The sequence below is a fragment of the Zingiber officinale genome, chromosome 10A, assembly GCF_018446385.1.
Source record: "Zingiber officinale cultivar Zhangliang chromosome 10A, Zo_v1.1, whole genome shotgun sequence".
In the NCBI taxonomy this organism is placed as follows: Eukaryota; Viridiplantae; Streptophyta; class Magnoliopsida; order Zingiberales; family Zingiberaceae; genus Zingiber; species Zingiber officinale.
Genome location: NC_056004.1, coordinates 59,138,390 through 59,155,671, shown reverse-complemented (window position 1 = coordinate 59,155,671; position 17,282 = coordinate 59,138,390). Strand labels below are relative to the sequence as shown.

General features: G+C 33.9%; 1 protein-coding gene across 1 annotated transcript in view; it reads left to right on the top strand.

Moving 5' to 3' along the window:
- Positions 1–2,045: 2,045 nt before the first annotated feature.
- LOC122026158 (exocyst complex component EXO70A1-like) overlaps positions 2,046–17,282 on the top strand; it is a 30,208-nt gene continuing 14,971 nt past the window's right edge. Inside the window, exons 1-4 of the mRNA XM_042584798.1 lie at positions 2,046–2,313; positions 2,451–2,546; positions 2,935–3,140; positions 6,344–6,574. Coding sequence (XP_042440732.1) covers positions 2,155–2,313; positions 2,451–2,546; positions 2,935–3,140; positions 6,344–6,574 — 692 coding nt within the window. The 5' untranslated portion in view covers positions 2,046–2,154. The remainder of the gene's footprint in view (positions 2,314–2,450; positions 2,547–2,934; positions 3,141–6,343; positions 6,575–17,282) is intronic.

Here is a 17,282-nt window from a genome sequence, read left to right as displayed (position 1 = left end):
TGATAACCATGTGGTATAAGTAAATTTCTGATTTCTTGAATTTGATAACATATAACCCTAAACATTCTCCTAAAAATGATAATGATTTAATAAGAATATTGTGAGGGACAAAACCCCAAAGAGATCCCGTTTATAGGACAAGGTCCCAGAGAGAGCCCAATATCGGATAAGTTGACTGTGACGAAACGGTAATGATAATGATTTATGGGAATACTATGAGGGAGAAGATCTCAAAGGTACCCCGTTTACCGGCCAAGGCCCCAGAGGGAGTCCAACACTAGATTTCCGTCGGCCACGGCCCAGTGACAAAAGGGTTGCTGGAGTCCCCGCCAACTATAGGCCAAGGCATAGTAACGAAAAAGTGGTTGTTGATGCCCCACCGTCTGGTACCATGGTTTTACAACTAAGATTGATCAATCGACTATATGATGATAGCTAGTCACCGATAATGATCCACCCTTGCCTTAAGAAGATTTTATGATATGTTACGTTTATGTATATGTTTAGGTTCATAATATGCTATGTTTATAATCATGTTATGCTATAAATATGTTAGGTTCATGAGATGCTACATTATGTTCATGTTATGCTATGTATATATTTAGGTTCATGAAATGCTATGATCAAGCTCATGTTATGCCATGTTAGATTAGCTCATGCTATGTTTATGCTAGTTCATGTTATGTTATGTTTATGTCATGTCAGTTATGATCATAGGATTCTATGTTCATATTCATGTTAGTTATAACCCTAATAAGCTATTTTATTGTTCATGTCAGTTATAACCATGTTATGCTATGCCTATGTCTATGCTAGTTCATGCTATGTCATATTCTTGTGATTCTAGGCTTATGTTTATGTTCATGCTCGTGGAAATCATGATATGACCATCAATAAGCTTTGGTTTACATTCAAACTATGCTAGCTAGGTAGGTTGGTAGTATAGATAAGTTTAAAAATTTAGGCGACTCATACTTTTCCCTTAGTACGCACATTATACGAAGTATTCTTGCATATGATGGTTTTGAATATGATGAGTCTCTCGACTCACAGACTTTATCCTTTTTTTTCAGACTAATGGAACAATTGAGACCGGAGGTGTTGAATAGTGAGTCAACTCGGAACAACGGCAAGTACAACCTGAAAATCTTCTAGTCCATGTTTCTGCATTAGCTAGTAGTTCCTTATTTAGTAAATACAACCTTAGAATTAATGACATGTAATAATAATCATTGGTGACTTGTTCTTCTAGATTTGTTTTATTTAGTGGTCCTAGATGGTCGCATGTATCTAGTGGGGGAAAAAAAACTAGGGACATTTCACAGTCGACCTATCTGGACTTTGTGCCAGCTATCCGGTCGACCCATCGACCTAGCTGGATTTCTCCTGCACATTCAGTCAAAGTGTTAGATAACATTAAAACTAACTTAACCTACTTTGTCATTCATCAAAACTCGAGTTAGACCGTTAGTACTAACCACACCAACACTTTATATGTCAATGAAGATCTCATTGTACCTCAAGTGCAAGTTTCCTAAAACTCGAGATATTGAAGTCATCTTGGTCATGAAAACTTATATTTTAATATCTTAGCAAATATCTTCGAGGAGGTGTAGTTATAAGATAATTGGGTATTAATAGCTTTTTGGATTTAATTCTAGTTATCAAATCTGCTTAATTAATATGATAAAAAATCTCGACTAATTTAATTAGATATTTTAATCAGAAAAATTAGTTAAAATTTTATGTAATTAGTTTTTAACTATTTTAGTTTTAAAAATTTTAAAAATATTTTAATTTTTAAAAATAATTTTATAATCTTTAAATTTTAAAGTTACATTTCACTCTAAATTAATTTTTATAATAACTTAAAAATTAATTTAAGTCAAAATAAAAATAAAGATAAAAAATATTTAACTTTTGATTGTTTTTTAAATTTAATTTTATAAATGCATACTAGACAAGTTAATCATTAATTACATCATCACTCTGTCTCTTTTTAATTCGATAAACTGACTGTTAAAATTGCCTCCGACTAAAAAGGCTTGAGTTACACCATAGCCAATCTGCTCGCCGAATGGCTCGCTTTGCATCTGCTACTGCAAACCGAAAGAGAGGAAGAAGAAGAGGGAGATCTAGAAGGAAGAAGAGATCATGGCTGTGCCGCAGACGATCGCTTCTCTTTCGAGGAGGGCGAGTTTATTGAAAGAATCACTGGAGAAGAGTCAGAGCAACACCGAAAGCATGGTCGCCATCCTCGGCTCCTTCGACCATCGACTCTCCGCGCTTGAGGCTGCCATGCGCCCCACCCAGGTCCTCCATTTTCTTTTCTCTTTCTTTGCTCCATTTTTAGTTCTTATTTCCTACCTCGATTATCTCTTTTGGTGCTATTCGATTCACTAATTTCTCATATATGGGGAAAATGTGGCATTTATGATTATATTTGGTAGGTAAGGACGCACGCCATTAGAATGGCGCACGAGAACATTGACAAGGCTTTGAAGACGACGGAGCTTATTTTGACACAGTTTGACGTTTCAAGCCAGGTCTGTACCTATCAAAGTTCCTTATGCTTTAAAATGAGATCTTGTTCTGTATTTGTACTTATCTCTACTCATAATTAATTATCCTTCATTTTATTTGATCCTTCTGCTCAACGGTTTTCTTCTTTCAAAAATATTTATAACTCCAACTACGTAACCTTTTTTTTTTTTTTGATTGAATAGACAAATATTGCTGTGTTTAACTTGAAATTCTATATACCTATTAGTCCAATGTTCTGTGTATTATCTCAAATCGTCATGCTAACGTAAAAAATTGCGAACCAAAAAGAGATAACTAAGAAACATATAATTTGGTCTGTTGTTTCTTTTTCTGAGTATTTTATAATATCATGATTATTAATTCTGTTGGGATTTCATGCATTTGTTGAAGGCTGAGGCTACAATACTAAGAGGACCACATGAGGATCTTGAAAGTTATCTTGTAGCAGTTGATTCCTTGAAACGAACTGTACACTTTTTTAGCTCAAATAAAAGCCTCAAGAATTGTGATAGGGTACTGAACCATTCAAACAGTTTGCTAGCAAAGGCCATCCTGAAGCTGGAAGAAGAATTCAAGCAACTCTTAGCCACTTACAGGTGCACAGATTATATTTCTTTGTTTGACTCTTCTTACCTCTTCTTTGTTAGAATAATTAAAGCAATTAATCCATCAAAGTGTTTTTTTTCACAATCATGCATTTAAACACTGAATATGATGAGACAAATTGAAAAGTTTGATATGAGATTAATCATGAAAGTCTAAGTCTTGAAAATGCTACAGCATTGTCTTTTTCTGGATGCGTTGAGATTTTCTAGAGAAACTTTTAGGGTTTCCAAAATATGCTTTCTTGATCATAGAAAGCATTAGAAGTTCACATCATTATCAAAGGGTCCCTAGTCTAGTTTACATATATGCTATGATTCTCCACCAAGTTTCATTAGCCTAAGACTCGTATACTAAATGGCAGTTTAGCGTCTTTACAACTTGTTCTTGGACAACTGCGTTTGGAGCTATGTTTTATTTTCATTGCAAAATCTTATTATGTTCTTTTAGAAACCATTATATATTTCATGGTCTTTAATACTCTATATACTTCTTTTTTATGTTGGTATTAGAACATTACTCTATCCATGTTGTTTAGATCTTTTTGGGAGCAATTTATACACAAATCTAGATTTATCAAAGGTTTGATAAGAATACCTGTGTATAATCTTATTAATGTCATATTTGTTTAACATAATGTTTTTTTTTGTGAATTTACACTATATGTTAGGATTTTTCTTATTCAAGAAAAATAATGACTCTAAGTTTATTGATATTTCTACACTTAAAACATTATTTAGTATATTTGACCATCATGATACACTTTATGATCAAGCTAACAATTCATATTAACTTTACTATTTTTTGCACATCATGTGGATTGATGTATTTAAGTAGAGATATCATATTAAGTTTCAACAAGTTTAACCGAAGAGTTGAGGCAACTTCTAAGGTTACATAATGTTTAAAAAGATAAATCATACTCAAGGGTTACTTATGAAATGAAATAGTCAGTCTGTCCCAATCGCCCCAACCCCAAGTCACTAGAAGTTAACTCAAATTCAAGTGTGGAGCATATAATGCAAATAAAGGATATAGTTGGTCAACTCAAGTCACTAGAAGTTAAGATGTCATACTCCTTTTTTTATCTATTTCGTTTTAAATTCTCTTCTTATGGAAATGACCACTTAGCTTCTCTTATAACTAACATAAAAATAAATGGTAAATTAGTGAATCTTATATCCAAGAGGAGAGACTTCATCACACACAAAATGAGAAAATTGGAAATGCTTATTATGTGAGGGCTATAAATAAAAAAAGAAAGGCATGTTAAAGAATTATGGTAGTGTATTGATGATGTCTAATGACAATTAAACCTCTAGTTTCTTTTACATGAAAAGTGAATGGTATATGTGTATCTTCAGTGTGTCATGAGTCTCTTTTTGTTAATTCTCATAACACTTAGTGGATTGGTTCTCATTCAACAATTCATATTGTTGATACCATGTCTAGCTTTTTGGAACAAAGGAACCCAAATCAAAATGAAGATCTATTCTAACAATTGGATGAACTCAAGTGTCGATGAAATTGGGATCGTTAAGTTCATTATGTGTACTAGTCATGTTTTACAGCTTGAAACACTTTTATATTCTATCTTTCTCATTTGAATGGTCAATAATCATTTTGAAATTTCTATTAAGTTTTAAGTTTTAAATAAATTTATCGTTAACAGAATTAAGATGGCTTGATAACTTAATAATAAAAGATTTGGCCAACTTTCTCACAGTTTACATGAAGTATTCTTCATGTGTAGAACTCCACGGGTCATCTGAGATGGTAAGTGGTGGCATGCTTGCCACATGAGGTCGCGGGGTCGAACCGCAGGGTTGTCGTGGTGTAAATCGCCGGACCTTGTGCAACTCACCCCAACACCACTTGCCCTCTCGACTGTCGTGATTTATCTCCCTCGTGATGGCCTGGGGTTGGGTGCGGCGGGGGCGCTGGGGGCGAGCGATTTCGCCCACATGAATGTGATTCTAGTATCAAGCATAATATTATCAATGAGCAATCTTCTAATTCGTGATATAGAAGATTATGTCATGCCTCTTTTAAAAAAATTAAGACACTAGTAATGATGGAGTCTTATGGAGTTGTGACTTAAATGATTTTGGTACTAGCTTGGATTGTACAAAAGGTAAGCAAACTGATACTTGCTCTAAAGGTGTCAAGAGGAGTTTTAGAGATTTTACACACTGATATCTGTAGCTTATTTAGTCCTTGTATACTTCTATTGATGACTACAAAAGATATATGTATCTCTATTTTCTTTGTGGGAAAGTTGAAGCATTTTATGCTTTTAAAGCTTATAAGGTTGAAGAATAGTAACAAACTGAAAATAAAGTCTTTTCTATAAGGTTTGATAGAGGAGGGGAGTATTCTGAATGATACTTAGAATAGAAAAAAAGGATAAATAATGGGTTTGTTTACTAAGTTCCTTGAAGAAGATGGCATTGTTCAACAATATATATTTCCTTGCAAATCTTACCAAAATGAGGTTGCTAACCAAATTGGCGTTGCTAAAAGCAAGAATTAGATATAGATAATAGATATTGTGAGCAATATCGAAGAGTAGATAAAAAGGTCTTTGAACAATATTACTTTCTAAAGCAATAAGGGTAAAAAGATAATCAAACTATATGAATTTTGATTCCCCTATACCCTAAGGGGATACATGGGCATTTACATAAGTTTTAAGTCCTTTTTAATTTCCTTTTTTTACTTTCCAAATATTTTAAATATTTTTACTTATAATTTTTTAAAATATTTTTTAATTAAAATATAAAGGCCTAATCATAACCGTAACCAGCGGTTAACTGTAACCGGTGGTTAATTGTACTGAATTCTGAATTGGTTTTGATAGTGAAGGTTAAGGATCAATTTTTTTGAACTGGCTAACCATGGGTTTTGAATCTCCGAATTGTCGGTTCCAAACTTTGGTTTGGTATAGCGAGTATGGTTCATTTCTTCTGCAAAATACTATATTTCATGTTCATGTTTAGTATAGGGTTTCCATGCTCTATATACTTTGTATTTTTTACTACTTTCTAGATTATCTTTTTTATGCTACATCATGCTTTAAAAGATTATATTCTACAATGAATAGCTCCAATACAGTCTTCAATCCAGCATCTTATTGACAATCAATTTTAATCCATCCAAATTGCATTCTTTATTGTTTTTTCCTTTTTGTTTTCAGCAAACCAATTGAGCCTGACCGCTTATTTGACTGCCTTCCTAAATCTTTGCAACCACAATCAGATCAACCTGGAAATCAAACTGATGGCAGAAAGCCTGAGCATAGAAGCTTGGAGGCTGCTGTGTACAAAACACCAACTCTAATTCCTCCAAGGGTTCTTCCTTTGCTTCATGACTTGGCAAATCAATTGGTCCAAGCTGGACATCAGCAACAGTGTGCAAAGATTTACAGGTATTTATGTACATGTTTCTTTCCTGAGAATTGGTACTACTATCCTTTTAATAAGTCATTCCATGAAGCACCTATGGCATAATTGTTTTCTAATCTGTGCATGGCAAATGTGTATTTGAAGTTTCTGTACCTATTTTATGCGTCTAGATTCATTGCATATTGCATCTTGTTATTGATGGATAGATGAGACATGCATGGTATATAAATTTCTATAGACTACAACATGAGTATAAACATAATTAACAAAATAAATATATTTTTAATGAATAGTTAGATAAAAAAATAAAGGCTAAATTTGTAAGCATTTTCCCAATCCTTCATTCCTTTATTAAAATAGTACTTGAATTTTGAAATTTACAAGTTATTCAATGTTTGTTGTATTAACTTGCTTTTACTTTAATTTGTTGTTTTAATGTTTTCACCTATTTATTTTAACATAAAAATTTATTTATTAATTCATGTGGGTTTGAATTAAAAATCATATAATGCTAAATTTTCATGAACACATTATGGACTCACCTTGACTTTATTTAAAGGAAAAAAAAACTAAGATCAGATTAGATTGGTTAATTAATAATATTTACAATATTTGATTATTGAATTCAATAATTAGTCAATCAAATATCTAATAAAAATTTATTATATGAAACTTATTACAAATTTTAAATAAAGCATCATTGAATTAAAAATATTATTTCTTAATTATTGAAAATGCATGATAAAAATGAGTATAACAAATTTAAGTGTAAAAATGATACCTAATGCATGAATGGTAGAAGTAAAACAAAGAGACTTTTAAATTTGGCATTCCATTAACATACTCGGCTAATATAATTGGAGAGAAAAATCAAGAAACCTATGCTTTGTTGAATAGGATTGGTTATTCATAAAGAAATTAAAAAATCTTATGTGATAAGAAATTAGTCTTTTTACCTTGCTTTTCAGTATACTAGATGTGAAATAGTGTTTAGTGGCATTTCTTCTAAAAAAAATTGAATTTCTATGCCAGAAGTTAAACTTGTTGCATAATGGGCTATTATGTTTTGAGTATCCATGTTTTGATAAAAACCATTTATTAAGATATATTGTTGTAATCTTGGAATGTTTATTTTTATGTTTATTAATTAAGAATACCAACAACCAACAACAACCAAGTCTTATCCCACTAGGTAGGGTCAACTATATGGATCATTACTTAAATAGATTTTATCTTATTTTATTATTACTAACTAAGTCTTATTTGATCTTCCTCTTTGATGTGCGTATTTGTCATAGTATTATATCACCTAACGGGAGAATTTATTGTTTAAATTATAATTATTTAAATTAAGATTGATTAATTATTAAATTTTAGATGAATTAACTTGATAAATTAAATTAAGATTAATTAATTAATTAATGAATTTAATTATATTAGGATTGATTAATGATTGAATTTCAGATTAATTTACTTGATTAATTAAATTTTAGTTTAACTGTAATTTAATGTAATTTAATTTTACATTTTCATTTAATTTAAGTTTTTTATTTATGTTTAATTTTATTTTAAATTTGAGTTTTAATTGAAGTTTAAATTTGAATTTGAATTTATGTTTAAATTTGAGTTTTCTTATTCATCTCAGCCGGTCTAAAATTTTCAACTAAGATAATAATATAGTTTTTTGAGATGAGTTGAGTTATTTAACTGAGGCTGTTAGATTCAAGTGTAGCTTTGGGTTCACCAAGTAAACTTCCTTGAATAAGCTTCCAGGTTGTGGTGAGCCTTGGATATCATTAAAGTAACCACGTGCCTTAGACAAAGCTTTTCAATTAGTCTTCTCCAATGGACTTAGTACTAAACCTTGGTCTTAATAAGTTATAACTATCCCTGATTTATCTAGTCCTAGTTACCCAAGTGGGTAGGTTATATTTTTGAGGTTCTAACTAATTTGATGCCTCCCCCCGAATCATTTATTCTTTGTTTTGGGTTTATGTAATGAATTTCGCTTTTAAGTATATAATATTGATTTTGTCCTATTTGCTTGGGTTAGGTAAGCTTTTGAAACCCATGCTTTCGTTTGTTTTTTGTTTTGATTGACAAGTGAAATGAAGGTTTTATTAGTTGAGCTAGATTTATATCCAAGGATTTGTTGTACACAACTCTTTGAGATCCAAGTATCATATCTATGTACTTTGATCTTATGGTGAACTTTTCTAAAAGTCTTTTGAATTTCTCAACTTCATATTTTAATATGAAATTCTTTTCCTTGCGTTTTGCAACTTGAGTTTCCATTTTGATCTCGTGCAGTTGAGGAATTCAGGTTAAGTTGTTCCTTAAGGTCTTGATTTTTCTCAACGAGCAATTTAACTTGTTCTGTAAATTTTGTTAATATTTTGTTTAAGCATTCAATGATTTTAAAAGAATTTGCAGTTAAGTTAAATTCTATCTCGTTGGAACTTTATGAACTAGATACAGATCCGTGGCTTGACTCGTACTCAGACTCATCTTCTTGGTCTGATATGCTTTCTTACTCGGGTCCGGTTGCCATTAGCGTGAGGTACTTGACTTGCTTAGGTTCTTCAGCATCCGATTCTTCTGAAAAGTACTCATCTCAAGTGGCCTCGAGTGCCTTCTTTCTTCTTCTTCTTCTTGGACTTGTTTTTTTTTGAATTAGGACATTTGTGCTTGAAGTGGCTCTTCTTGTTGCATCCATAGCAAGTGATGTTCGCCTTTGTGTTGTTGGATATTGACTTAATCTATCTTTTGTAGATTCTTCTCGATGAAGTCTTTCTTTTTTCTAGTGAACATTTTCCTTACCATGTTCACTAGTTGTTCTCCCTCGTTTGATTCTGAGTCAGACTCACCCTCTTGCTTGGGTTTGGTTCGGGTTTTTGGTTTAACTTCCTTAGTAGAACCTGCAAGAAAAATTATACCTATCTCGACTTGTTTTGAGTTAGCTTGTTAATGTAGTTCTAATTTACAGAATAATTCGTCTAACTTTAATTTTGAAATATTCCTCGAAACTTTATAGACATCTACTATAGATACCCACAATGCATTTTGAGAAAACGAGTTTAAGGCATACCTTATGACATCTCTGTTTTCTAGTTGATGGTCAATTAGGTGGAGTCCGTTGAGGATGCCCTTGATCCTCGCGTGTAGTTGGTTTGCGGTTCTTCATCCTATATTTTTATGTTAAATAAATTGTTAAGTAGTAGGTCCCATTGGGTTACCTTGGAGTCATCCATGCTTTCGTGTAGCTTGATCAATTTGTCCCAAAGCTCTTTTGCATTATCGAGGGGTCCGATCCGGTTGAGTTCCTACTTTGTCAGCCCACATTGTAGGGGGTATAGTGCCTTGAAGTTCGTTTAGGCTTTCTTCTTCATTTTCATGTTCTTTATTTTTCTTAGTTGAGGAGCGCATCAGATACTTCATCTATCAGAGTCGTGTACCCTCTTCGAACGTTGAACCATTGTTCGATGTTAGTGTTCAAGTAAACCTCCATTCTCTTCTTCTAGTATGGAAAATCGTCTCTGTTAAAGAGTGGAGGGTGAGTTGTATCCTTCGTTTTGGGCCATTTAGAGGAAATGATCTTGCAAAAAAAAACTCAAAAGAAAAAGGTTGCCAATACTAGGCCTTAGATTAGTAGTGCGAAAGAAATAAATTAATAAAAAAAGAGAAACGGCTCGAGTGGTGTTGCACTAATTTTGAGTAATTAAAAAAAATTGAAAGATTTGCTAGAAGAGGTGATTGCACTGATTCTAACTCAAAGTGAAAAATCAAAAAAAGGTGGTTGTACCAATTCAGAGCGACCTTGCTCTATACCACTTGTAGGATTGAAATGAACGAGAGAGGGGGAGGGTGAATCTCGTTTGTAAAATTTTTCCTTTCGCCTTTTAAAATCATTTCGGAAACACTACACAGTGGAAAACTTAAACTACGCATTTCATAGAAGAAAAAGACACTTTTGTTTTTACTTGGTTTGTAGCCCCACGACTACTACTCCAGGGCCCACGATCCCTACACCGTTTTGATTAGGCAGTCCACAAAATTCTCTCCCAAAGAACCTTTGGGCTGAGAGGTCAAATATAGAAATGAAGAGAGTGTAACTGTAGGACCGTTAGATTCGATAGAGGGGGGGTGAATATCGATTCGAAAAACAAGAGTATAAATACGCAGCGAAAAAGTAAAATAGACACAGTTGTTTTTTACTTCGTTCGGAGCCTGTGACGACTCCTACTCGAAGGCCCGTGGTCCTTGACCACTTTCGTTGGGCAATCACTAGCAATTCGAAATGATGATTACAAAAGAACCGTACAGGGAATGCTAATGAAAACTAAAAACAAATACCGACAAAAAGGAAAAGAACGGAGCGTAGTGTCGGAGCTTTGTTGGCGTCGCACTGAATGTCGAGCGAAGACCAGCAGAAGAGTTCTCACTGATTGATTTCAAGCTTCAGGGGCTTCTTTATATGCCCGGCCACTGGATTCCTTCCGGCGCCTGAGGTGACATAACCGCCAAACCAAGATGCTCCATGTGGCGACGACTTGGTGGATAAAATTGCCCGGCGCCGGATCCTTCCGGCGCCGACTCCAGCGCCTGATCCTCCGCGCCCGGACTACCTTGTTCCAGAAAACTCCCTTTTCCTGCAAAACAAAGTTAGTCCGAGGCAAATGTATATCCTGTAAAACAGATTGTCAGCACAGTTAAAGTTCAACAGATAAATAAAAAGAGTATGACTTAGATTCCGTCTCTCCGAGACCGGAATCTAGTCACGATCTCGACTTAGACATCCGAAATGGATCTAAGCCGGATCGACGCCTAATGTCCCCTTCCCGGGAACGCGTCCTCACAGTCATTCCCTTCCGATGACTTACCTTGCTTACCTACCAGACGTCCGGTCAGCCCGTCGTCGGGACTTCTCGCCAGCGTCCGGTCGGCCCGTCGACCGCTTGGACTTCTCGCCACTATCCGGCCAGCCCGCCTAGGTGGACTTCTCGCCAAGCGTCCGTCAGCCCGTCGACTGCTGGACTTCTCGCCAGCTATCCGGTCACCCGTCGACCTAGCCGACTTTTCCTGCACACTTGATCAAAGTGTCAGACAACAAAACAACTAACTTAACCTATTTGTCATTCATCAAAACCTGGGTTAGACCGTTAGTGCTACCCGCACCAACAATCTCCCCCTTTTTGATGGAATGACAACCTGGTTAAGTTAGTGAAAACATATGCAAGAAAACAACATGCATTTATGTGGTTGTAAAGTTTGTTAGTTTGTATTTTCAAATTGGTTTAGCTAACTTAACTATCTTAACCACCTAACCCTTCTCCCCCTTTGGCATTCATCAAAAAAAATGAACAAAGGTAAATAACCATAGTGAAGAGTTACTGTAACAGGTAATCAAATTTTGAAAGATAGCTAAGTTTGGTTCAAAATTTGAAAGATAAAAGTGCAATTTTTAACACCAAGTTTAAAAAATAGTCAAGTTGACTTGGGGTAGACAAGTTGAGTTTTGAAAAGTTAAAGTTAATCAAGTTTAACTTTTCAAGCGTGTAGAAATATTCAAGACAGGTTTTTCAAATTTACTTTTTATGTTTAAGTAACATTTAAAAAAAATAAATTTTTCAACTTCGATTTAAATTTTTCAAGAAATAAAATTTTTGCCAAAATTAATTTTTAAGGCTAATTTTGGAAATAGTTAATTTTTCAAATCAGGTGTGAAAATTAGGTGGGATTAAACTTTCACATTTTTCAAATACTTAGTTAAATTTAACTTTTTGTAAATCAATTTTCAAACATAGGTTAGGTTTTAAAAGGCATTTTTCAAACATACAAAATTTGAGTTTATTCTCCCCCTGAACTTGATACTTACTCTAACCAGCTGTCTAACCAATTAGCTACTAACTGACTATCAGAAGATAGTAGCTTTCACTTGGTTAGTCAGATTAAGTTAATTATAACCAGTCAGTGTTTGACTTGACTGATGAACTTTAATCTGATTAATATCTGAGTTGTATTTAACGTCCAGACTTATGTTGATGCACTGAAATAAGCATCTTAAGTCCAGACAGTTGGCCTATGCATCTCACCCCTTTCTATGTTTGTCAAACACAAGCAAGGTAAACCTAGGGTGTTGGTGAGATGCTCAAAAACTAGTCCTATGGGTACATGCTTTCTAAGGATTCAAAACTAGTCTAAGGCCAAAACTGTTTTTGAAAATCTAAAAATGGTAAGTTTTTGAAAACATACAGTTTGAACTTATAATTTAAAAAACAAGTTTTTAGAAAAATTCTAGTCTATTGAGATATGACATAATCAATGTAGGTCTGAAATATCACTAGATAAATCCAAAATATTTTACAAGTAGTGTAGCTACAGAAGTAGGTCATCACTAAAGCTACTGAGATGATGAAGGGGGTGGTCCAGATCCCAAGGATCGAAGAAGTGCCATCAGCTCAGTGTGTCGGGTGTCTCCGGCAGCTCGTAACTCGGCAATGTCCCGATGAAAATCAGAGTTCTCCTGCTGGAGACTCGCCATAGCTCTCTCTAGTCCGGTCATACGGTCGGCTAGAGTGCGGGGAGCGTGTCGTGGTGCTCGAGCTGGGGGTGGTGGTGGAGCCGGTGCGGCTTCCTCTGGAAATAGTGCGAGCATGAACTCATCCACCTGTGCGTCTGGATCGGGCTGGTGCTGTGCCCCCCCCCGCCAAGACATAGTCCCGTCATCTCTATCTATATGGATGCCGGCTAGGGAAAAGTTCCGAGCGGCTATAACATCGAACTCGGTCATATGGGCAACGTCTCCCCTAGTGATATCAATGTGCAACGAGGACATATAGGCTGTCAGAATGTGACCAAATGGCATATGGACTCTACTGTCAGTCACATATCCAGCTGAATAGATGATGGTGGAGAAGATATGTAGGCTGATGTCAATGTCTAACCTATGAATCAGGGCATAAAGTAAGAACGAATGGAATGGGCGCATCACAGCGATGTCCTGAGTAGTCAGTGGTAAAATGCAAAGGACTATAACCCTATAAAGAGCGTAGTCATGGACTCGAAGTTCTACTGACCTAAACTGTGTCACAGTGGGATCTCTCTCTCCCCCGAAAAAATACGAATAAATCGTATCGAGAGTAATATGTGAGTAGGGATCTTCGAACGGTAGATCCCTCGGAGGATAGCACAAAAAGGAGCAAGTAGATGGACGCAACTCTAAAAACTCTCGGATAGTCGTAGGGGAAAATACGATATCAGTGCCTGCTGCCCTAGTGGTATAGGTGAAATCGTCTACTTTTACTAGGTTATTGCAAAATTCGGCACACAGACTTATGTTTATTGGACTGGTACATTCAACAAGGTTCGTTAAGTTATAGTGGCCTATAACCTCTAAAGCAGAGGGACATGACCTTAAAAAGAACGATCTATCTATGCAGGTAGTCCTAATGGCCTTATAAATGGTGGACTCAAACTTAATCCTAAGTTCGTCTGTGGGAAACCTAGGGTCTGTACTAGCATTGGAGGGTCCAGCACCAGTATTTGTTCGTTTCCTACTGTATATAAATAAAAGAATATTCTAAGAAAAAAAATTGATAAGACAAATTCTAAGAAGATTTTAGAGAGGGGAAGTATTTTATTTACCGAGGAGCCATCGAAAAATATAGATTTGACGACCTCGGTTGAATCGCAACAGCGTCTTCACCGCAAGAAAATTTTGATTTAGAGTACTTTCGCACTGAGGTTCAAAGTGAACCTTGGCAAAAGTGAGAATTGGTGGGGCAAAGGTTGGGGGCGCCTGCTGCCCCTTATTTATAGGGGATTCCGGGAGCCCCGGAGGGGAATACCAGGGGCGCCCGCCCCTGGTTTTTGAATTTTTTTTTTTTTTTTTTTTTTTTTTGAAATTAGGTTTGAAGTTAAGTTTTAAGTTTGAATAAAATTTTGAAATTAAGTTTTAAGTTAAAATTAAAATTTTGAAATTAATTTTTAAATTAAAATTATAAATTTTGAAATTAATTTTTAAGTTAAAATTGAAATTTTTAAATTAATTTTTAAGTTAAAAATTTGAAATTAATTTTTAAGTTAAAAATTTGAAATTAATTTTTAAGTTAAAAATTTGAAATTAATTTTTAAGTTAAAAATTTGAAATTAATTTTTAAATTAAAATTAAAAATTTTGAAATTAAGTTTTAAGTTAAAATTAAAATTTTGAAATAAATTTTTAAATTAAAATTACAAATTTTGAAATTAATTTTTAAGTTAAAATTAAAAATTTTAAATTAATTTTTAAGTTAAAATTAAAATTTTGAAATTAATTTTTAAGTTAAAATTGAAATTTTTAAATTAATTTTTAAGTTAAAAATTTGAAATTAATTTTTAAATTAAAATTAAAAATTTTGAAATTAATTTTTAAGTTAAAATTAAAATTTTGAAATTAATTTTTAAGTTAAAATTAAAATTTTGAAATTAATTTTTAAAGTTAAAATGAAAATTTTGAAATTAATTTTTAAGTTAAAATTTTAAAATTAATTTTTAAGTTAAAATTAAAATTTTGAAATTAATTTTTAAGTTAAAATTTTGAAATTAATTTTTAAGTTACAATTAAAATTTTGAAATTAATTTTTAAGTTAAAATTAAAATTTTGAAATTAATTTTTAAGTTAAAATTGAAATTTTGAAATTAATTTCTAAAGTTAAAATTAAAATTTTGAAATTAATTTTTAAGTTAAAATTAAAAATTTTGAAATTAATTTTTAAGCCTTATTCATCTCACCCGAACTATATTATCAATCAGGGAATCCTATGATTTTGTGAGATGAAATTGGTTTGATTACAGACTTTTGGTTTAACTTGTGTTAGATTCAGACTTAACTTTGGTTTCCACAAATAGGCATTCTTCGGATAAACTTCTAAACTTGGTGAGTCACAAGGACATCATTAGAAGTAACCAACCTTTCGAGGTTTTCCGAATAGTCCTATCCACGGAACTTAGTACTAAATCTTGGTCTAACTGGTTAGGATTCGTTTAAGGGTAGCTTCGGTCAGTTCCACTTGGCCAAATGCACCAGATCGAAACCATATCTTTCTAGACATGCGATGCCCAAGTTTCCCTAACGTACTATCATCCAAAAATTTCACCAATACCATGATTCAAGTTAAACTTGGTCTCTAATTCTAATTGCCCTGCCGGGTTTGTTAGTTTTGGGTTACCCTGTCGGGTAAGTTAGTTTTGGAGGTGCCAGCTATTCTGGAGCCTCCCCCTGAATTATTGGTCATTAATTTAAGTTTTAATTTTAGGCTTGTGTCAATTCTTTTTATAGTTATAGTTAACTTGGTGATAATTTTGTTGTTTCTTAAACTGTTTAGATTTTGAATTTGATTTAGGTTTGTATTTTGGATTTTGGTTTGGTTTATTTAATTTTATATAATGTATTTTTTCTTTAGGTATATAATATTGATTAAGTCCTACTTGCGTGGTCAGACACGCTTTCGGAACCCAAGCTAAATTGGTTGACTTGTATTGGGTTATTAATGATTTGAAGGTTTTATTTGAATTCGACTTATATCCTAGTCCGGTTTTATTATAACATGCTTTTTGATTATTTAGGATTAAGTCTAGATTTTTTGATCTTGTTGTAAATTTTTCTAGCATTTCTTTTAAATCTTTAACATCATTTTTTAACGATAGATTTTCCTCTTCAAGTGTTAGATCTTGAGTTGGATTCGAATTTTTTAATTGTTCCTTGAGGTTTTGATTTTCCTCAAGAAGTGATTTGTTTTCATTTTCTAATTTAGTTAATTTACTATTTAAACAGGAAATAATTCTAAAAAATTTTTTGTTTAAATTAAAGTATACCTCATTCGGGCCTTCAGAAACGAGTACGGACTCGTGGCTTGTTTCGAGTTCAGACCCGTCTTCATCTTCCGACTCGTTTTCTGTTTCGGCTTCGCGGGCCATCAGTGCGAGGTGGCTTTGATGTTTCTGCTCTTCTTCCTCCGATTCGTCCGAGGAGTCGTCCCACGTTGCTTTGAGTGCCTTCTTTTTGGTTGGCTTTGGTTTGTCGAACTTTAGTTTTGGACATTCGTTCTTGTAATGTCCCTTTTTGTTGCAGCCGTAGCAAGTCACGTTCTTTTGTTCTGAGGGAGAGCTGATCTTTTGAAGATCCTTTTTGCTGAAGCTCCTCTTTCTCCTGGTGAACATTTTTCTTACCAAGTTCACCAGGTGTTCTTCGTCTTCAGAATCTTGGTCGGAGTCTTCTTCAAGTTCAGGCTTGCTTTTCTTTTCTTTGGAGGAACCTGCAAATAGAGCTATACCTTTCTCGGCTCCAGCATTAGTTTGTTCGTGTAATTCTAATTCACAAAACAGCTCGTCTAATTTTAAGTTGGAAAGATTCTTAGAAATTTTGTAGGCATCCACTATTGATGCCCACAAACTATTACGTGGAAAGGCGTTTAAAGCGTACCTTATTAAGTCTCTGTTCTCCATTTGGTGGCCTATCGCATGAAGCCCGTTGAGGATGTCCTTGATCCTCGCGTGTAGTTGATTCGCTGTTTCTCCTTCCTGCATTTTTATATTAAAAATTTTATTTAGAAGCAGGTCTCGTTTTGTTACCTTAGCGTCGCTCGTTCCCTCGTGCAATTCGATCAGCTTGTCCCATAGTTCTTTAGCGTTTTTGTGTGGACCGACTCTGTTAAGTTCTTCTCTTGTCAATCCGCACTGTAGAGTGTTGATC